This window comes from Brachyistius frenatus, unplaced genomic scaffold (genome assembly GCF_029030835.1).
Source record: "Brachyistius frenatus isolate BFR_SWC_R1_liver_20210118 unplaced genomic scaffold, ASM2903083v1 Contig_61, whole genome shotgun sequence".
NCBI lineage: Eukaryota > Metazoa > Chordata > Actinopteri > Embiotocidae > Brachyistius > Brachyistius frenatus.
This window is the reverse complement of record NW_027210660.1, coordinates 573,609-594,439: the sequence shown is the minus strand read 5'-3', so window position 1 is coordinate 594,439 and position 20,831 is coordinate 573,609. Positions and strand designations below refer to the sequence as shown.

At 44.9% G+C, this 20,831-nt stretch overlaps 2 protein-coding genes across 8 annotated transcripts; one reads left to right on the top strand and one right to left on the bottom strand.

The window, feature by feature from the left end:
* The first annotated feature begins 1,326 nt into the window (after window positions 1-1,326).
* Window positions 1,327-12,562, top strand: LOC138625258 (electrogenic aspartate/glutamate antiporter SLC25A12, mitochondrial-like). Of its 3 annotated transcripts, none has more exons than XM_069706049.1 (18): window positions 1,327-1,409; window positions 2,124-2,177; window positions 4,268-4,413; window positions 4,773-4,888; window positions 5,355-5,494; window positions 5,618-5,764; window positions 7,412-7,550; window positions 7,674-7,767; window positions 7,909-7,993; window positions 8,224-8,305; window positions 8,407-8,565; window positions 8,722-8,774; window positions 9,102-9,182; window positions 9,726-9,866; window positions 10,038-10,176; window positions 10,355-10,513; window positions 10,608-10,698; window positions 11,353-12,562. In XM_069706049.1, the coding sequence occupies exons 1-18, from the start codon at window positions 1,398-1,400 to the stop codon at window positions 11,564-11,566; spliced, it is 2,052 nt and encodes a 683-aa protein (XP_069562150.1). In that variant the 5' UTR covers window positions 1,327-1,397; the 3' UTR covers window positions 11,567-12,562. The 3 variants fall into 3 exon arrangements, with proteins under 3 accessions (XP_069562150.1, XP_069562149.1, XP_069562151.1); XM_069706050.1 differs by lacking the exon at window positions 1,327-1,409 and adding an exon at window positions 2,530-2,585 and having other exon boundaries at window positions 2,163-2,177; XM_069706048.1 differs by lacking the exon at window positions 1,327-1,409 and having other exon boundaries at window positions 1,426-2,177.
* LOC138625259 (dynein, cytoplasmic 1, intermediate chain 2a-like) lies at window positions 12,338-20,306 on the bottom strand. 5 transcript variants are annotated; one of them, XM_069706052.1, is made up of 17 exons: window positions 20,137-20,306; window positions 18,716-18,843; window positions 18,481-18,613; window positions 17,872-18,007; window positions 17,426-17,488; window positions 17,095-17,222; window positions 16,899-16,988; window positions 16,156-16,318; window positions 15,916-16,015; window positions 15,667-15,792; window positions 15,410-15,556; window positions 15,192-15,305; window positions 14,972-15,105; window positions 14,591-14,735; window positions 14,231-14,371; window positions 13,874-13,999; window positions 12,338-13,758 (listed from the first exon to the last, which is right to left on the bottom strand). In XM_069706052.1, exons 2-17 carry the CDS (start codon window positions 18,821-18,823, stop codon window positions 13,657-13,659), a joined length of 1,956 nt encoding a protein of 651 aa, XP_069562153.1. In that variant the 5' UTR covers window positions 18,824-18,843; window positions 20,137-20,306; the 3' UTR covers window positions 12,338-13,656. The 5 variants fall into 5 exon arrangements, with proteins under 5 accessions (XP_069562153.1, XP_069562152.1, XP_069562154.1 ...); XM_069706051.1 differs by having other exon boundaries at window positions 18,716-18,824; XM_069706053.1 differs by having other exon boundaries at window positions 17,872-17,956; window positions 18,716-18,824.
* Between the last annotated feature and the right edge of the window lie 525 nt (window positions 20,307-20,831).

Here is a 20,831-nt window from a genome sequence, read left to right as displayed (position 1 = left end):
ATGAGAGTTTACTTTGTTCCAAACATATATCCTGTTATGAAATTCCTGCTACATTAATGCACAAATTAATGCAGTATTGTATTTTCTGATAGGCTGGCTGCCAGTAGGCTATGATTACACCAAGAATAATGGTTGTTCATCATAAATGTGCAGTAGGAAGAATTGTATGGGCCCAGCTACAGTCTTTTAAGACTGGTGGAGGCCTCCAAACTTCAACTCACCCCTCATACATCCCCCATCTGAAACCTAACATATCCTTGAACACTTGGACTCTGAGACATTTCCTGTTAAAAGAGTCCACTACCATGATTGTTAAGCAAATTTACAAAACACAGACCAGATAAGCAGTGGAGACACTGTCATAGGTCACCGTGTTATCAGTGAAAACCAACACTGCTCATATCTCATATGGACACTTCAATAAGGTCAGTGAGATAAAGTGTTATCCACCAGAATTGAATAAATTAAAAGTGAAAACATTCATTTAAAAAATCATGAATTAAACTATCCTACATATATACTGAAACAAAGCCAGAGTGAACTAATGGTTTCTATTGGCTTATTATTATACCTTTTCACAGCAGACCTGGTGACTTCTGGTGGGAAACCCACAGGTTATTAAATGTCATTAAGAATGAGCAGGTTTTATTGAACTGTCCCTAGAAGCCATGACAGTGTGACACTGAAGAGGCATGGACAATAAGAGGACCCTTAAGCAGCAGTAGAAATAGTAGTAGTATCATGGCAGTAGTGACAGCAGCATCACAGTAATAACAGCAATAGCAGAAGTACTAGTAGCAGCAGAAGTAGTATTAGTACTTAGTATTAGTAGATTAGTGATGGCTATAGTAGTTATATTGTATTGCATTATTGTATTGTAGTAACAGTTGTAATAGCAGCATCAGCAGTAGTAGTGTGGTGTGGTATGTGCAGTATCAGTAACAGTGGGCTAGTTAGTAGTTAACTTTAACGTAAGATAGACATTAACTCTTACAGATAGATAACAAACTCTTACATCAGCTTCAGAGTACGTGTTAGTGTGTACGCGTGTGTTTGTGTGTGTGTGTGTGTGTGTGTGTGTGTGTGTGTGTGTGTGTGTGTGTGTGTGTGTGTGTGTGTGTGTGTGTGTGTGTGTGTGTGTGTGTGTGTACAGGATACAGTTCATCCATCACAACAAAACCTTTAATATTTATACTTCATGGTAATGTGATGATGTTATATTGTGAATATATTATAGTTTCCCTTCACTGGATCCCGCACTAGTCGGTTCATCCTTTTTTTTTTAGGGGCGTGCTGCATAGTTTTATTTTCCGACCGGGCTGACGCGTCCGTGGGCGCGCGCTCACTGCGCCTCGCTCGCTCGCTCGCTCGCTCACTGTTCGTGACGTCAAACCAGCATGGCGGTCAAGGTGACTTGGGCATCGCTCCCTTAGCGATTTTCAACCCTCTTCTTTACCGTGTCTGCATGTCTCCTTCTCGTCTTCTTGCGTCGGACTTACTGGAGCTAGACTGCCCCGGTCCTGTCCCGGGTGGGGCGCCTGGACTGCGGCGTCCTCCCGACGCCGTAGCATCCTTGAAGCTAGCTGGCCTTGATAAGGCGACCACAACCTGGGAGTTAGCGGGATCGTGCTAAACAGCGACAAGCACCGCAGTGATACGAATATTTACCGACAGCTGAGCTCTCATCTTTTCGTCGGCAGTCTTTTTTCCCCCCCGTTTGCTCTCATCCCTTCGCGTTTTTGCCGATTTTTAAAGCTTAATTTCCGCAACGGTTTGTGTCCTCTTCATACGAGTTAGTTTGCTAGCCGGCTACCCGGTAACGATAAGTTTTAGCTCGTCGGCTTGTTGACTTGTTTTTATTTGCTGCCTTAACTTCCGCATCAACTTCATTTTTGAAGCCGAGGTGCAGTCCCATTAGTTGTTGTTTTTTTTTTTACACCGTGTCCCATTCCTGTAGCGGTGGGTTGTTTGGTCTTTTATAGACGTCCCACATCAGCTGCTCCTCGTAACGTCCAAAGCTCAATATGGGGGATTGTAAAAGGTCACGATCACCTTGTGGGGGGAAAAAAAATGTCACGATGTCATTTAAAAAAAAAATTTTTTTTTATTGTGTGTTGTTTCAGGTGCAATCTACTAAACGCGGGGATCCGACTGAGCTGAAAGCGATCTTCCAGAAGGTAAAGCTCGACACAGGTTTCATCCCGACAACACCTGTCTCTGATGTTACTTTGGTCACGTGACATCACATATATATATATATATATATATATATATATATATGAGGACACATGTGTGATGTCACGTTGATCTAGCGCGTAATGACGCAGCTCTGTAGGTCGAGAACAGCTGTTTTTTGGTTTTTTTTTTTTTTTAACACGAGCTTTTAAGGCTCTGTCATGAGGTTTAAATTACAGCATCAGTTAAAAGGACCAGCACAGGCTGGTGTTGTCACATCAAAGCCCATATTTATGTGGCTCGAGCACGTTTCATCAGTTTGCCCAATGTTGTTTTTTTTTTTTTTTCTGACAGAAGTTGAAGCGAAAACATAATTGCTGTTTCTGCTTGTTGAATCAGCAACACAAGTTGTGAGTGGACTGGTGGGTCGGGTACTGCAAAGAAAAGGTTGATACGGGCTTCTCGTTGCCTGCTTGGCATGTTATAGGAGTGTGTTGGGACTTTTTGTACCGGCGGAGGATGGTGGCTTTCTGACCCTGGATAGCACAGTGAGCAGAGCTTTTTTTTAATTTATTTTTTTTTTTTTATTGCGAAGCTCCAGGGGTTCAAATCTCAATTCAGCTAGAACTTGAAAGTTTTTGCTTCACTGTCTTCAGTGCGAACTGGTACAGTCTGTGACCTGCATGTCCTTGACATTAATGGATGAGATTATATGAACACGGTGTTCGTATAATGTATGACAAACCTTTTGAGTCGCACTAAGGCAGCTGCATGTCAGAGATAAGCGCGTGACCGTGAGATGTAACACGAGACTTGCAGTGAGAGGAGACTTTGTTAACCTTCACCATGCTCCTGTCTTGTGCGTGCCGAGTGTGTTGTGGTCATGTGGGCCAGCAGTATTTAGTACCTCAAATAACTTACAAGCGCAATTAAAAACATGAGTGCAGGCGTGTGTGCCCGGTCGCACCTGTGCAAGTGTGGTCGGCTGTATTTCTGACATGTCATGCTGCTGCTGAAAGATCAATGACTTTGTTTATTTGAGTGCCGCACGAATAAGCAGCACAGTTCAGAGCTGTACTAATGAATGATTTTTGTGACCTGCTGACCTCAAAATAAGCTCTTTTTTTTTTTTTTTTTTTTTTTAACTGGATTTGAACACTTTTGTTAATAATTTGCATCCGTAACAAAGTCAGAGTGACATTGAAAGAAGTAAGCGTAGTGCAGAAAGTAGAACCTTTCAATGTTGTGTAATATTCACAGCTTGTGAGGCAAAATTTTGATTTGTACCAAAGAGCTCACAGCGTTGTGTTGCCATGCTCCACACAGATCATTGGTTAGCGCACTTTGAGGGTCAGCTGCTCATGTAACATCACAGTATTGAGATGGATTAACTCTTTGTTATGTAATCTGTGCACTCAATTTGCAGATACCTTGGAAGTGTTTCCTCTGTTGGCTGGATAAAACCTGCGCGGATTTTCTGGTTGTTGATTTGTGTCAAAGGAGCCGCTGTTCCAATTAATTCAATGTTAAAGTTGGTTAGCTCATTTGGATATAAAGAATAAGAAGTTGGCATGAGGACTGTCTCAATTATTCCGTAATCACCTGAGAACAACTGATTATAATCGTTGGAATCGTTTCTGTTCAGCCGTATAAAAACATCTGGATGAAACTGACAGGAATGTCATCTCCTGCAATGTTTCCATGACGTTTTCCACCGTCATCTCGTTGCGCCCTCTTCTTCTGCTGTGGTTCACTGGCATGTTTGGGCAGAATTATTCCCACCAACTGTCTGGCCACTGCATCTCAATGAGCTTCTACTGACGTTAACATTACGGATTTAGTTGCAAAACCAAACACCACAGCCAATAAATGATTCCTCTTTTTCATTAGGTGTGCATGTGTTATTAAACTATGATCAGAATTCAACAAAAGAGGCGTAAAATGAACCAAAAAGACAGTTAAATCACGAATTGCAATTATTTTTATGCCGATTAATGATCAACTAAAATTCCTTATCGTGACTGCCCCAGTTGGCATCTGTGAAGGGTTAGGTGTCTAAACTGATGACTTTTTGTTCTGTTCCGCTCGTCAGTATGCCAATGTAGTGGACAAGGATGGAGAGAGGTGCATGACCCCAGGAGACTTTGTCCAGAAGTACCTTGGACTTAACACACAGATTCACCACAACCCCAAAACTGTGCAACTCATCGCTGCTGTGGCTGACACCACGAAGGACGGGTACGTACTGGCACAAACTCGCAGTTCATCATCTCTAACTGTCAGTTTACTGAACCATGTCTGATCTGTACTTGCCATTACAGCTACTTACAGATAAAATGGCAATCTCATCTGTTGTGACCTTTCAGTTCATATGAAAACACACCAACATACAATCTGTTTTACTGACAGTACAAAGGTGACAACTGTCCCCGTGAACAGAGAAAATGTGTGTTTGTTTCTGTGGTGTGTCCCTTTAAGCAATGCTGCGTGATCTAACCTTTGCTTCATTCCAAAGTCTTTAAAATCTCAAATTATGTGTTTAATGATTTAACCTTCTTTTCTTTTTCTTTTTTTTTTTCCTTCTCCCACGATTGCAGGCTGATCTCGTTCCAGGAGTTTCTTGCTTTTGAATCTGTGCTGTGTGCACCCGACGCTCTCTTCATTGTAGCCTTTCAGCTATTTGACAAGACTGGAACTGGAGCCATTTCCTTCGGTATGGTGCCACTGTGGTTTCTGTACGCGAGCATTTGTGCCAGAGTTTAGGGTGAAGTTCATGTGATTTCAATTAGAACAAAGAAATATTATTTGCCTGTAATTAATGTAAAAGATTTGAAGTTGTTGAAGGATATTTTCAGACCTAATTGCAGTGCAGTGAATCCATCGCGGATGTGTTTGCTGCACTGCATCATCATCAGCAGCTGACATGTTTTTTTTTCTGCAGTGGAGAAATAATTTGCCGACATTGCATTGTTTACCAGATTACTCCTTTGGCTTAGTCTTTACACGTGGGTGGGTTTACATAATCACCTTCATGCACTGTGTCTTTTTTTTTTTTCCCTTCGTACCGCTGCGTACCGTCTTATGTCACACACGCAAATCTTTATCTTATGGAACTGAAATGATTTGACTCAATTGTAGTTTCCAAAGTTTGTCTCATCAATGTTATTTGTGCTGCACAGAGAATGTGCGGGACATCTTCAGCCAGACCACAGTGCACCACCATATTCCCTTCAACTGGGAATGCGAGTTCATCCGTCTGCACTTTGGGCACGACCGCAAGAAAAACCTCAGCTACCTGGAGTTCACTCAGTTCCTGCAGGTACGCTGAATACACCGTCACTGATCTGCCTGATTTCTCCGTTTCTCTCTCACAACCACACACTGACTTTTACTTTGACTATATTTACATTCAGCCTTGTGGTGTCTTTTTTTTTTTTTTTAGGAGCTGCAGCTGGAGCATGCACGCCAGGCATTTGCCCAGAAGGACAAGGGGAAGAACGGTGTCATCTCTGCCATGGACTTCAGTGACATTATGGCCACCATCAGACACCACATGCTCACGCCCTTCGTGGAGGAGAACCTTGTTTCTGTGAGTGTTTCTGTTTGCCCACTGAAAGTAAAACTCGGGGCTAACGGTGACAAGAGCACGATGCAAATCAATATATGAAAACGTAACTGGAGTTTTGAACACTGGGAAGTAGAAGTGTTAGAAAAATTACTCAGAGGCTTGGTTCAAAATCAAACATATCGGACATTTATTCTTGCAAGAAGGAGCAAATACATGCACCCTCAAAGAGAGGTGTCCAGCAGTGCTACCAGATCTCCTCCGTAGGGCAGCTTTTAGGTAGGTAGGTAGTTACTTACTTTATTAATCCCCAAGGGGAATTTTTTTTTTCCGCTACAGCAGCATTTATAGATGTCAATGGAGGAAGAGCCCTTTGAAGTTGAGGGCTCTGTGTCTATGCAGCTCACCAGAGGGGGGGGGGGAAGGCAGCAGGGATGTTTGGGAGGTGTGGAGGAGACAGATGAGGGCGGTGAACTAAACCTGTTGAAGAAACATTGTTCCTCTCCAGGGAGCCCCCGGGTTGTCTCTCTCTCTCTCCCCTGAAGCCAGTAATCTCCTTCATACCGGTCCACACCTCCCTCACATTGTTCTGCTGGAGTTTGGCCTCCAGCTTCCTCCTGTAGGAGTCCTTGCACTCTCTCAGCTTCTCCTTTGTTGACAGTCACCCCCCAATTCCTTTGTATCTGCTTTCGTATGGTAATTCACAAGATAAGGACACAGGGGGGTCGTCAATTAGATGCGGAAAGTCAAACAAAAAGGAATCACTTGCAAATAAGACAGACAGCAAAAGAGATTTTTCAGAGCCTACTTGACAAAGAGACTTTCCGGCGCCACAATGCAAACAAGAGGAAGAGACAAATCTTGTCTTTCCATCATATCCCTCCTGTTTATACAAAGTATAACATAACATGTACATAAAAAGAAAAAAAAAAAAACCCAAAAGAATCAGCATGAGGAAAATCATATTCATCACACTGCTTGACAAGAACCTTCCCGGAGCCACAATGTAAACAAGAAGAGACAAATCTTTTTCTTTCCATCAAGAAGTATAATCCGCTATGAACTGTTGGCTTGTAAAAATCTTCACACTCAGCAGAGGTAAATCCTCATCCACTTCTCATCTGAGGTTATTAGCCTTATAGGACAATAGTGGTCATTTTCAACTTAGGCCTGGTGCATTTCCTTTTTTGATAATCTTTTAAACTTTCCTCAGGCTTCAAGGTGTTTTCTCAATAATTGGTGTTTTCTATTCTTTCTCACTGTCATTCCTGGCCTTTCATGATAGAGCTACATTACAGTCTTATGTACAGTTGATTTTTAAAACCCATCTTTTGAAGAACAACTAAACTTATTATGGTACAAGACCGGGCCATAATGATAACAGTCGGGCATTCTTTTAAATTAAATTAAATTAAATTAAAGTCTTTTAAATAACAGTACTTCTTTTCCCTTGGGATAAATTAATGAAAGAAAATGAGGAAACAATACAGTTTAAATTTACAAATGGTGTCAGTGATTAATATCTAAAAAATATATATATATATACTTATTGGCTTTGCCATTAAGAGATTATTGAAACAAAAAGAATAACTTTATTTATAGTGACACGAGTACAAAAACCTTGTCTAGAGTCGAACCAGTACCTGACATGCACTGCCTTTCTTGTACCAGGCTGCAGGTGGCAGCACCTCTCACATGGTCAGCTTCTCTTACTTCAACGCGTTCAACTCCCTCCTGAACAACATGGAGCTGATCCGCAAGATCTACAGCACACTGGCTGGCTCACGGAAGGACACGCTGGTGACCAAAGGTGGGCAGATAGTTTACAGTACTGCTGCCTAACTAACTTTCCCTTCCAGCTAAGATGTCACACGGGTGTCACGAATGTCCCATGGTTTTTTTTTTGATAATGTATTTCTCTCTTTATCTCCAGAGGAGTTTGTTCATGCCGCCAACAAGTTTGGTCAGATCACTCCGATGGAAATCGACATCCTGTACCAGTTGTCGGGCCTGCACACTCCCTCCGGGTAAACACTCACTGTGCATGTCCCGAGAATATCCCAGAAACCCCGAAGTTATCTCGAACGTGCGCAACCTTACTAACATTTAAAAGGAAAGATTGTGACCTGTACGCAAGTTAATAACGAGGATTTAAACACGTGTTTCAGTCGTCTGAACCTCAGCGACATTGAGAGGGTAGCTCCGCAAGAAGAAGGATGTCTGCCGTACCACCTGGTTGAAGCCCAAAAGCAGGTAGGATCCTTGTAGCGGTCTGTGTGCGCAACTCCTCATTAATGACTGACTTTAAACCACATCAGCAGTGAACTGTTTATCTGCAAAATATCCTGAAACGTCAGCTGCTTGTACTGTATTACACATTCTATAGTTACACACCCACGGATGCAATAAGAGCAGTTTACGCTGATGGCAAGATGTTTATTAAGTCGCCATGGTCACAACTGTCCCCCTCCCCCTCCCATCAGAGCCCCGGGGACAGCTCCAGGCCCGTGTGGCTGCAGGCTGCAGAGTCAGCCTACAGGTTCTTCCTGGGCTCCATCGCCGGAGGTGAGTTAACGTTTTAGACAGACAGACAGACAGACAACATTAAGGCATCCGATGTCTCAACTAACGGCGTGTACTCAGTCTGAGTTTGTGTGTTCGTGCAGCCACGGGGGCGACGGCAGTGTACCCCATTGACTTGGTGAAGACTCGTATGCAGAACCAGAGGTCCACCGGATCCTTTATTGGAGAGCTGATGTACAAGAACAGCTTTGACTGTGCTAAGAAGGTGCTTCGCTACGAGGGCTTCTCCGGCTTCTACAGAGGTAAGGAATCAGAGCTCCACCTTTTCTCTTCGCCCTCGTTCCCATCTTTTCTTATTTCCTTTTTTCATTCCTCCTCTGATGCTCCTCTTTGCTAAGTGTTGCTAATGAAATGAGATTCTCCTGTCACTCAATTCCCCCCCCCATGGCGCCCCACAGGTCTGGTTCCTCAGCTCATAGGCGTGGCACCTGAGAAGGCTATCAAACTCACAGTGAGTACCTGCCCTCATACACAATGTAGCTCAATCCTCCCCCACTTACACTGTATTATTATTTTTTTTATAGCAGTTGCAACTAAAGAGGTTGTGGATAAACACAATAAAATAATCCACAACACATGACATAAAACGTATTTACGTAAATCAAATAAAAGGGATTCATTTACAAGGAAAAATCCAGTAAGGCTAAAAGCATATAAAACTGTGTTCATGTAAAATTACAAAATGAAAGCCTTTCGTTACGGCAGCTCCACAAAATGGAGATGACGTGTGTTGATTTTCAGTTGATGCTCTGTCATCGTTTGTGTTTGCGTCCCGCAGATGAACGACTTTGTAAGAGATAAGTTCACCAAAAAAGACGGCTCGATTCCTTTACTGGCCGAGATTATGGCTGGTGCCTGCGTAAGTACAACGTTACCAACACTCGTGCATTCCCATCCACCCGTTTATGAACGCGTCGGTGAACACAAGACGAGGTTAATGTAGTTCCAGCCAGTCCCCCCCGAAGCCCTCCTTGTGTTGTTAGCGCTGTTCAAAGTAACTTGTGCATGCAGCCCTGTTGTTTGTTTGCCTGCAGACTTCCAAATGACATGACTTAACAGTGGATGCAACGCTCAATTGCATCCAGAGCACAAAAAAAAAAAAAAAAAAAAATCTCAATGCCCCAATGCAACATGTTGTTTTTCTGTTTTTGTTTTTTTGATAGCGTTGTTCATCCTTACACACATTGGCGCAGCACTCCTTACCGTCCGAGGAAATGGCAAAGTAAATGACTGACCAGGATTTAATTTTTTACTTTTGATACTTTTCATGAGCACGACAATGGCTCCCGTCCCTCAGCTGCATACATGTGAGATGCAGGAGCAGTTTGTTTTTTAATTGTTTGTTGTTTTTTTTTAAATTAATAAATGTGTGATCAAGCACCTCTTCTCCCGGTTTACCCAGGCTGGAGGCTCTCAGGTGATCTTTACCAACCCTCTGGAGATTGTGAAGATTCGCCTGCAAGTGGCGGGGGAGATCACCACCGGACCTCGAGTCAGTGCGCTCAACGTGGTCCGTGACCTGGGCTTCTTCGGCCTCTACAAGGTAGCGTGCCTTTTTAAACGCGCCGCCATCTCCTCTCGGGTCGCGCGAGCGGTTTGGAGTTGTGAGAACGGCACCGCGTTTCCTCCACGTGAGAAAAGATCTCTCCTTGTTTAATGGGCGCTCGCTCCGCCTCGCTTTTTTTTTTTTTGTGTGTGTGTGTGTCGGTCCCAGGGTGCGAAAGCTTGCTTCCTACGAGACATCCCCTTCTCGGCCATCTATTTCCCCGTGTACGCCCACACCAAGGCTCAGTTTGCTGATGAACAGGGCAAGCTGGGAGCTCTGCAGCTCCTCACTGCTGGAGCTATCGCAGGTAAGTTCAAGTTCTGACCCGGGGACACGAATCGAGCAATTTACCCGGGGGCGGGGGGGGTTGTATTTCATTAAGTACTGCGAGAGAGAGAGAGAGAGAAACGTATCACCGAGTTGACCCTACGAGCTGATTTAAGTGACGCCAATAAACGAGTTGTTTCCTTTGAACCGTTTCCCAGGTGTCCCCGCGGCCTCCCTCGTGACGCCCGCTGATGTCATCAAAACGCGTCTGCAGGTGGCAGCGAGGGCGGGACAGACGACTTATTCGGGAGTCATCGACTGCTTCAGGAAGATTATGAGAGAGGAAGGCTTCAGGGCTCTGTGGAAGGGAGCCGGAGGTGCGTGTCTGCGTTACTACTGGACCAACGGCCTCGTGCCGCCGGCTGTTTTTAGTGTTTAAACCACGCTGGGTTGTGTTTCTCTTCTCTGCAGCTCGCATGTGCCGGTCGTCTCCTCAGTTCGGTGTGACTCTGGTCACTTATGAACTCTTGCAGGAGTGGTTCTACATCGACTTCGGACGACAGTAAGTTCCTCTTTTATTCTTTGTTAACAGGAGAACAGTCGTGTCACTTTTGTGGCATTTTCTTTCACTGGCTGAGAAGTAAACATGGAGAGAGGTTGGGGAGTGGCGGTACAGATGTACAGTACATTTGGCTTTTTTTAATTTTTTTTATTATAGATTCGGATTCTACTTGGTAGACTTTTACATGATTGGATGTCTACTGCAGTAAAGATATGTAAATGTAGCCACAATACTTTGACTTAAGCAGACCGGCAGTGTATCCCTACTGTCCTGTTTAATGTCAGGAATCCTCAGAGAAGCAGCGGGGGTTTTTTTTTTTTATTTTTTTTTATCTTGCCCGCATTTTAAAATGTCTCGATAGTATGAAAAACATCAGTCGCAGGTGAACACTGAGCCGGGCTTCTTATCCTTTTGGAATTTTGCCTTGATTAGATAGGAGCACTGGAGACCGAGAGGAGTCGTGGGGAAGTAGAGCAGGGGCGATGACATGCAGTTATTCAGGCTGCCTGGAATTTGAACCGGAGACCAAACATTTCTATCGAAGCGAAAGTAAACTCCCAAATGCTGCAAACAACACTTCCCTCCCATCTAGAAATCGAAAACGCCTGTACGTTTGTGCAGCGACAACTCGTGCCCTCTCTCCTCTCTCCGCAGCCGCCCGTCAGGTTCCGAGCCTACGCCCAAGTCCCGTATCTCGGAGCTCCCTCCCATCAACGCAGACCACGTCGGAGGTTACCGCCTGGCCGCGGCCACCTTCGCTGGGGTGGAGAGCAAATTTGGCCTCCACCTTCCCAAGTTCAAGTCCTCCGGTGTGGTTTCCATACATCACCCGGAGCCGGCCGCTGCCGCGCCAGCTCCGGCGCCATAAAGGGTCTGCGTGTCCATATCATGTCGCCATCCCTCTCTTCCACTACCAGGAGCCAGACACTTAGATAGACACACAAACAAAGCAACACAGTTTTAACACACACTCCACAAACAGGAGCCGTCGACTTAGGAACCGACGGCGGCGGCGGCGGCCCCCCCCCCGCACGCTCTTCTCCGGGGTGAAGGCGTGCCGCAGTGCTCACCTTACAACGGAGCAGGCCGCGACGGGACCGGAGCGCTGACTGTGGTGTATCTTCAGTGGCTGGATGCTCCTGGCAGCGCCATCCTTTGTGTTCTTCTCTCCAGCATTTGTAGGAAATTGACCCTCGGGCATTCCCCTCTCTCTCTCTCTCTCTCTCTCTCTCTCTCTCACGAGTAGCTGATATGATTTTTATCGTTTTCCGTCGGACTTCTCTTATTGGACAGCGGGCATAGCAAATTTTAGATTGGTCTGCATGGTGTGTGGGACTTCACTGTCGACCCCTCCTCACGCAGGAGGCTACATACTGTACATATTGTATAACTCTAACTGAAAACAAAATGTTACACGACGAAGCTGCGTGACATTCAATCGGCGTCATTACACAGTAACTGTAATGTTATGGCCACGTGGGGCCTTTGGTCTCTGAGATCACTCTTACTGATGTACAGAACTTTTCAATTCAATGTTTTCTTGGTGAAACAAGAACCGTAAGCAGAGAAGTAGGTGTTAATGAATTAAATGTATCTCAATTCAGTCATTGTATTTTAATGAAATAAATCATCCATATGGTTTTAATTTTAACAATATCTCGAGTTTTATTCCAATGGTAAAGTGCAACCATCAACGGTGTCGGAAACAGGGAAGAATACGGTACGACTAGTCGAAGCAGAATACTGATCTTTCGGGTTACATCAAATACGACCGCTACGCCGCATCGTAGCTCATTTTAAACATGGAACTGAACGTTTTACTAGCATGGTGAGGTTGGATGTTGCATTATGGAGGGACTGGGGGGGAGGGGAAAAAAAACAACAAAAAAACGAAATATTTAAAAAATCAATTCAGGTTCTGAGTTTTCCGACCTTCGCTTTTTACCTTCATTTCAAACTTCGTGTAGTTTATTTAGATCCTCTTAAAGAGGACGAGTCAGGGAACCGTTTCTACTACTCATTATACAGTTACAGAGAATGAAACAAAAACCTTTGGTACAGAAAAACATCACTTTTTAACTGTACTAGTGTAAATTCAAGCTAAGTAACTAGTTTTGCCTGTTAAAACAGCTTGTAGTGCTAAATTCAGGATTGTACTTTTAGTACAAAGCAGCATTTTTTTTTCCCAATTTTTTTTTTTTTTTTTAAACAATACGCAAAATATTTAAATAAGTGTAACCACCATAATAAATATTAAATATTGTAGTGGTTAAGATGTAAGAATGACACACTTCTGCACAGGCCGGATTGCGCATGTGTAAGCACAGTTAGCTGTGTCTTAGTCATCAAATTCAAGTGGTGCCGAGGAGATATAGGATCTGATAGCGAGAGGTCAGCTTTTCGAGAGTTTGACAGCCGTGCACAAGCGTGTCCGAAAAATATGAAAACATGTAAAAACACTCAAACGGTAATAAAAAGGTGCGAGTACAAAGGTTTGCATATTTTAAAAAAAGGGCTGAGTTGGTTGAGGCCTCAGGAGAAGAGCAGTTTCTGGAGCCCTGAGGATGTTCTCAAAGCTAGAAGTTCAGAGTGGACAGCCACATCTGTGCTGAAAATCGCCTCCCTGTTTCCCTCTTAAGTGTGTCTTTCAACCACTGAACTCTGGTACAACTACTGCTACACGTGAACATTCATTGTTCCTAAAAAAAAAAAAAAAAAAAAGTCCTCTAAAGCTCTTTTTTTAAAGACACATTTAAAACCACATTGAGAACCTGTTTGAACCGTCACTTCTATCCCTTCTAGCTCTGCACGTCTCCTCAGGCCAGTTTGTAGTGGGTGGAAAAGCTGGAAGCCAGACAGAGGAGAGGGCAGCTCCTCTGGCGGTGTCATGTTATGTGCTATAAGCGTGGAGTGGAGTGGACTGGATAGAAATTCATGACCAGCGGGGATTTGTTAGCGTCAGACGTTGGCCAGTTCTTCGGCTTCGTCTCGGTTCTCGTTGATCTCGGCCAGCGTCCTGACGAAGCGCGTCCACTCATCGGCCTTGGGCACGCAGATTTGCTGCAGGAGGACGGAGGCGCGTGTCAGGCAAAATGAACTGATGCCATTTCTTCTATTGGTAGTAATGACTGAAATCACATGTAGCTGTAAACCAAAAGCAGAGCTGACATCTCACCTCCCCTACGTCGTAGACCTGCACCTGTCCCTCCGAGTCCCCGGTGGCAATCTCCTTTCCGGTGTGAGACCATCTCACACGGTTCAGTGCCGAAGCCCCATCCACACACACGCTGGCAGTAGGAACCTAAAACACACACACATCAGCTTACGAAGAGGCAGACACTCAAGTGTGTTGTGATCCCCTCATATGATGTATTTCTATGTCAAATCGAATGGCTTTGAAAGTCGAATTGTTGATTTTAGTTGTTTTGTTTAGTTTAGAGTCATGATTAATGGAGGCTGAAACATTTCTGTGCATCGTGTGTGTGTGTGTGTGTGTGTGTGTGTGTGTGTGTGTGTGTGTGTGTGCGTGTACTTCAGTGTCATTGTTGAGGTTCCACAGGTCCAGGCGTCCAGCTAGGTCCACACAAGCAAACAGAGCCGGGTGTGTTGGAGACCACATGGCGTCATAGACGTAGTCACAGCTGTCCTCGAATGAGTACAACGGACGGGTGCTCTGCAGCAGGAAGTGTGTGTGTGTGTGGGGGGGGTGGGGGAAATAAAGCAGTGGATTTATGTCAAGAAACATGAGCAATGGTGGATCTAGTACAACACAAGTGTGTGTGTGTGTGTGTGTGTGTGTGTGTGTGTGTGTGTGTGTGTGTGTGTGTGTGTGTGTGTGTGTGTGTGTGTGTGTGTGTGTGTGTGTGTGTGTGAGAGACTGCACATGTCTCACCTTAGTGCTCCAGAGTTTGACAGTCCAGTCAAAAGAAGCAGAGATGAAGAGGTGAGAGAAATCCACAGGTCCTCCAGCACTGTGACAGCTCAGCCCGGTCACTGGACCATGGTGGCCTTCAAACACCTCGGTGATGCCCGCCTTGCTGTTACACACACACGAGACAACTGCGTTGACCTCTGCTCATAACCTTGTTTCTCCAGTCAACCTTAATATGACACCCGGAATTTGACCAACCGCCGTCGGGGTTTTTACCAGCTCGGTGGTATTTTCAGCATTTTTTTTTTTGGGGAGGGGGGGGGGACAGCGTTTCCGTCAAATCCCGGTTGTAAACCAAACAATAATCTGTCCTCGCGAGGACAGACACCCGAGACCACTCACCTGCCATGGCGGCAGGCGGTGTAGACGGAGCCGTCCTCGCTCCCCACCACGAAGTTGTTCACGTCACCCAGAGGAAACGCCATGGAGGTGACAGCCACCGCCTTGCTCTGTTTGAACACCAGCTCCAGACTGTCCTGCGGGGAGAACACACGCAGCCTCAGAGCCGCCGGCCGCAGCAGCTGGTGTTTAGAGCGGCGTGAGCGTAAGAGTGCAAGCGTACCTGCGGCTGGGAGAGCATGTCCAGGCTCCACGAGCACATCTTGCCGTCGGTGGAAATGCTGATCAGGTTGTTGGCGTTTTGGGTTCCCACCACGTTCACACAGTAGACTGGGTGCTGAACACAACAGTTACACACAACGGAGATGAGGCGGCCACACGCAAAACTGCAGCAAAAAGTAAGTGTGTGTGTGTGTGTGTGTGTGTGCTCCAGTGCATTACTGTGTGTGCAGCTGCAGACAGCGGGGTTCTCTGGACAGGGGTGCGCTTGTTGCTCCTGTTGTCCCATAAGACGATCTGTCCGGAGTATGTCCCACCCAACACCAGGTTGGGGTGAAACTTGGCAAACCCGGCTGACATCACCTCCGACTAGAGAGAAACAATTAACTTTAAATATTTGCTCCTTCCACGCAAAAAAAACAAAAAAAGTCATTAATGAAGAGGCTCGCAGAGCAACTGCCCGTGAATTCCTCTCTGACCTGGCAGTGGAAGATGTACTCAGGAGTGCCTTTCTTGTACTTCATGTTCCAGACCAGTGCCACACCATCAGGCTCGTGAGGAGCGTCCTCGTTGTTGTTGTACGACGCCACAAGCAGCTCCGGATACTGAGAGGAACACAGCAAGACATTATCAGACGCAGACGAGAAACGCCGAGTCAGCTGGGGGGAGGGGGGGACTGAATCGCTGCCGGGGGAGCTCCTACGGGTCACGTCCGAACCCCGTCCTACCTGAGGAGACCAGTCGAGACAGGTGACCACTCTGTTCTTAGTCCAGCGCTCATCTGCAAACTGTCTGTTCAGAAACAGCTTGGCACCGGCCTGCAGGTCACTGGGAGGGACAGAGACTTTACATCACAAAATGTAAAGTCTGTCTTTTCATTTCCATAAACAGCATTTATACACGTTCTTTTTTGTGTGTGTGTGTGTGTGTGTGTGTGTGTGTGTGTGTGTGTGTGTCACCAGTCTCACCCCTCCTTATCCTCCAGATCTCTGCCGCTGTAGTCAAAGCAGACGTCCACCTGCTCAGCCAGAGCTCGCTCCACAATTCTGCTGCCGCGCTCGAAAAACGACAGGAACTCGTCCGAGTGGAGGACCTGCAGCTTCTCCTCTTCCGTCAGCTCTTTGGGAGTGTCTGTTGCACGGATGGTTCAGGATGAAAAGGTGAAGAGTAAGAGAAGAGATCTCGCTTACTGAGCAACACATTGTTGGACAGATGTCTCCTCTGATGTTTTAGATTAGTCTGAATATAGAAAAAGAAAAAGGTACAAAAAAAAAAAAGGGAAAAGTTCTACCTATATTGTTCTATTCAGCGGCAATAACAGTTCTTTGTGTTGGCTTTAGAAGGATCTATTGGCAGAAATGGAATACAATATCCATTATTGTGTTTTTATTTAGTTTATAATAAATTTAAACTAAGGACCATTTTGTTTTTGTTACAGTAGAATGAGCCATTTAATAATACATATATACGGGGCGGGTTCTCTTCCAAGAGGCCCGGCATATTGGACTGCCACATTTCTACAGTAGCCCAGAGGGGACAAACCACCAAACACTGGCTCTAAAGAAGGACTTGTATGTTTTTTTGCAGCCCCCGTTGACTCTCTGAAGAGAAGGGTGAGGGGGACATCTGTTGAGTTGGTTGCAATCTGCGATATCACTGCGCAGCCGATATTCTAGGCCACTCGGCCACATGTTCGAACATCTGCCCTTACCCTCCTCCTGCTGGTCGCCCTGTTCATCTTTCTCCTCCTGGGTGTCCTCCGCCGGTGGCGGAGCCGTTATCTCCTCATCCTCTTCCTCATCTGGAACACGCACGGATTGCAGATTGTTTTGACTGAGTTTGGATTCAGCCAGGGTGAAAGGTAAAAAAAAAAAAAAAGAAAAAAAAGTGCGTTCCTGTTTGTTTACCCGCTTTATTATCGGTGTGTGTCGCTGCCTCTGTGGGTGTCTGCGTTTCTTTGGAGTAGGAAACCATCTCCCTCGGGATAAACTCCACTTGGGTCACTTTGGACATGCCGAGCCTCACAGCTCCACGTCTACGCACACAGCGTGGGGAACAAGCAGACGCATACGCGGGTTTGCGGTACTGAGCTGAACACGCACGTCACATGTATAGACACAAATAATGATGTGCGGACACATTATTAACACATTTGGACAAATCTAACGATGAAACCACAAAAAAAAAAAAACTGATTAAAGTTGGAAGACCAGCTAAAGGAGAGAGGAGGAGCAGTACCCCATCAGCTCAGAGTCGGAGTGGAGTTGCAGAGTAGAGGGGTCAGGATCCCAATGCAATGTCCTTATACAGCCAAACCACCAGATGGTGTTAGTAAGAGAGAGAGAGAGAGAGAGACAGGACACAGAAGAAGAAAGAGGAAAACAAGAGGATGAAACCAAACACAGAAGACGGGCAAAAAGGTGAGCAATAGAAGAGATGTTAAAGATGAGAAATGCAGCGAAGAGAGAGCGAGAAGGACACGGAGAGAAGAACGGAGTGCGTGTTAATAGAGAAACATCAGCGTGCCAGTGAAAAGACAAAGAGCAGACGGGTCAGAATTCATCAGAGTATAATTACAATGTTCATAGACACACACTTAGCATGCAGGTACCTCACTAAATCACATACAAAAAAATAATTAAAAAAACGACCGACCAATCCCCATCTCTGTATTGCACACAGACCTTGGTCCTGCGTTTCCGTCCCCAGAATCTTGACTTCCTGCATCGCTGCCCACTGATTTGTTGGAGGGAGACATGGGGGCGGGGACTAGGTAGTGAAACAGACACGTATCTTCTGTTACTACCCGCAGCGGCTGAGCTGTAAACGTGCGTGTGTGTGTGTGTGTGTGTGTGTGTGTGTGTGTGTGTGTGTGCGTGTCAGCGTGTGAGTGATGGGTGGGTGAGTGAGTGAGGGAGACAGTGAGCGAGGAGGTAAGTGAGCGAGGGACAGAGGACGTGAGGAGTGGGAGAAGTGTGTGAATGAGTTTGCATGCAGCAAGGAGGACAGAACACAAAAAGGACAGACAAAGGGGGAAGAGAGAAGAGACAATGAAAATAAATGGTAGGCAGGTTTTAGGTGTCATGCACAAAACACGTAAAATGTTCAGATCCTCTGCGTGTGTTGGGGGAGGGGAGGGGGGAGGGGGGCAATGAGAGTCACATTAAGCTAGTTACGTTAACAGAGACATTTGTGAACCCTGCAGATCCATCAAGCAAATGGACAGAGATATTATGGGAGATAAGTTGGCGGTGCCGAGTCGCAACGGAAGCACGCTGGCCTCGTGTGTTTACCGTGGGGTATGTCGGGGGTGATGCCAACGCTCTGCAGCAGGGCCTCCGCCTCCCTCCTCTTCCTCTCCAGATCAGAGTCTTCATGGCCGACTGAAGACCCACCTCCAGCCTCACCGCCACGCTTCGAGTCTCCCTGCGGGGGGAGGGGAGGGGCGTACAACTTCACTATGACAACATCTCAAAGTGTGAGTAAAGACCGAAAGAAAGAAAGAAAAGAAAAGTGTCCTCCACGTACGTCCTTCTTTTTCTTCTCTTCTTCTTTCCTCTTCTTCTCCTCTCGAATCTGGGCGATCCGCTGTTTCTTCCTCTCCAGCTCGGCCTTCAGCTCACTTTTGTCAGACATACTGCAGGAGGGGAAGAGACCTGAAGTAAAAAAAAAAACCTCAACAAATAACTTTGTTTTGTTTTGGGTTTTTTTTTAAACTTTTTTTTAAGTGAGATTTCATTGATTTTGTTAACTTGTGAGTTGCACTACTTTACTTACAGCCTGTCAAGTTTGGCTGCAACAACCGGGTATTTTCACTATGAATTAATCTGCAAATTTAAGTAGGTATTCTAATTGCAAAACCATTATTATTAATATATTGATTAGACAACCGGCGGAACAAAACAAGGACATAACATGGACAACTATTCAAATAAATGATTAGTCATTTTTGAAGCAGAAAACGCCTCCTGCTTTTTTTTTTTCTCTCTCTCATGCATTTAAATGAACCAAATTCCTTTGGGTTTTGAACTGTTAGTTGGATGGATAAAAAAATTTTTAAAAAAAAAGACACTTTGAAAGCCAAATAATTATATAAATTTCGTTCTAAACACGTATAAATAAAAAAAAAAAACCAAAAAAACAATGTTGATTTCAAGCAAGGTTTTTTGCTCCTTTCTCGAGAGCAAACTTCCCCCGTCGGATATGCAGCGTTTCTCTCTGGATGAATAATGTGTGCGGAGGTCCACGGTACCGCGGGCCTGTCACATTGGTAACATGTGAACACCAACCAGCTTTCTTTTTTTTTTTTTAGTAACAATGTTCCCTTTATTATCTCTTTCCTCCGTAACGTCCCAGCTGAGCCTGAATGTCCCAGATGGTTGAGGGGATCGCATAAATACACAAACCAAACACAAGATACGCGTCACGCAGTGATAAATTCAAATTGAATCCTAAATATGCATATTTATTGGATTATTATCGTCACTCTTGAACATCTATTAAAAGTCGGCATCCGTTTAAATAAAGGTGCAGCTCGTCACGTCTGCTTATAAACTTCGCGTATAAAAGCAACAAACTGGATCCGAGTCCAAATGTGTGTCATAACTGCAGATACAAAAAAAATATATATATATATATAAAAAATAAGTCCAGTAACTGTGCCCCCTCTCTTTTTCACCTTGTTCCTTAATTATTAACAGCTTCCCGAGGTGTTCATATTTTATATGTCCCGACGTGTTTTATAATCTAATTAGCGGCTCCAGTGTCCGGTACCGGCGGCTAGCTGCGTTAGCATGCTAATCTCCATGGCAGCGGGCCGCGGGCCTCCAAGAAAAAGTGACTAACGGAAACATCGCTGACCAACAACGCCCGAGTCGCCGCGTCCTCCTCCCTCAAAACAAGTGTAACAACAAAACAACGCGGTTACGAGAGAGAAATAACTGAAATACCTGACGTCAGAAGTTAGCTATGAGAAGACAGGTGACAAAAAACAAAACAAAAATAATAAAAAAAAATAATCCAGTTTCGTGAGCGTTAATTGTGAAGAAGGATGATGGAGACTGGTGATGCTGGAAGAGACAGCAGTTCTACCTCCGTCCGCGTCGCTTCTTCTTCTTCTTCTTCTTCTTCTTTGGCGATTTGTTCCGCCGGAAAACCATCAGGGCAGCGCGTCAGCGCACCCTGCCGGCGGAATAACACTCTCCTTCCTCTCGTGTGTGTGACGTCAAACCGTGTCAGAAGTATACGCTAAATAAAAAAAAAAAGAGGATAATACTGAATGACAGAGTCCAATGAATGGATATGTATTGTGTTAGTGCTGGATGACCATTGCTGATGTATTAGTATTTTAATATGAGCCAGGCAGATTGAAGTTGCTGTAAATAGACAGGTTTCCCAATAAAACATTATGTCATACCTGATCCACGAATCATATGTATTTTAAGAAAAACTGTTTTGCAAACAAATGTGAAAATACAAGAAAAGAATTAAACGGTGGCAGGGAATGAAGCGCATTTCCTTTTATGTTTTCAAACAAGTTAATGTCACAGAATAACAGAAATACACAATGATTACATTTGTCAGATAGTTTTTTTTATTATGTTTTATTGTATTTATTCCAGACAAAAGTTTATTGTGTGTATCG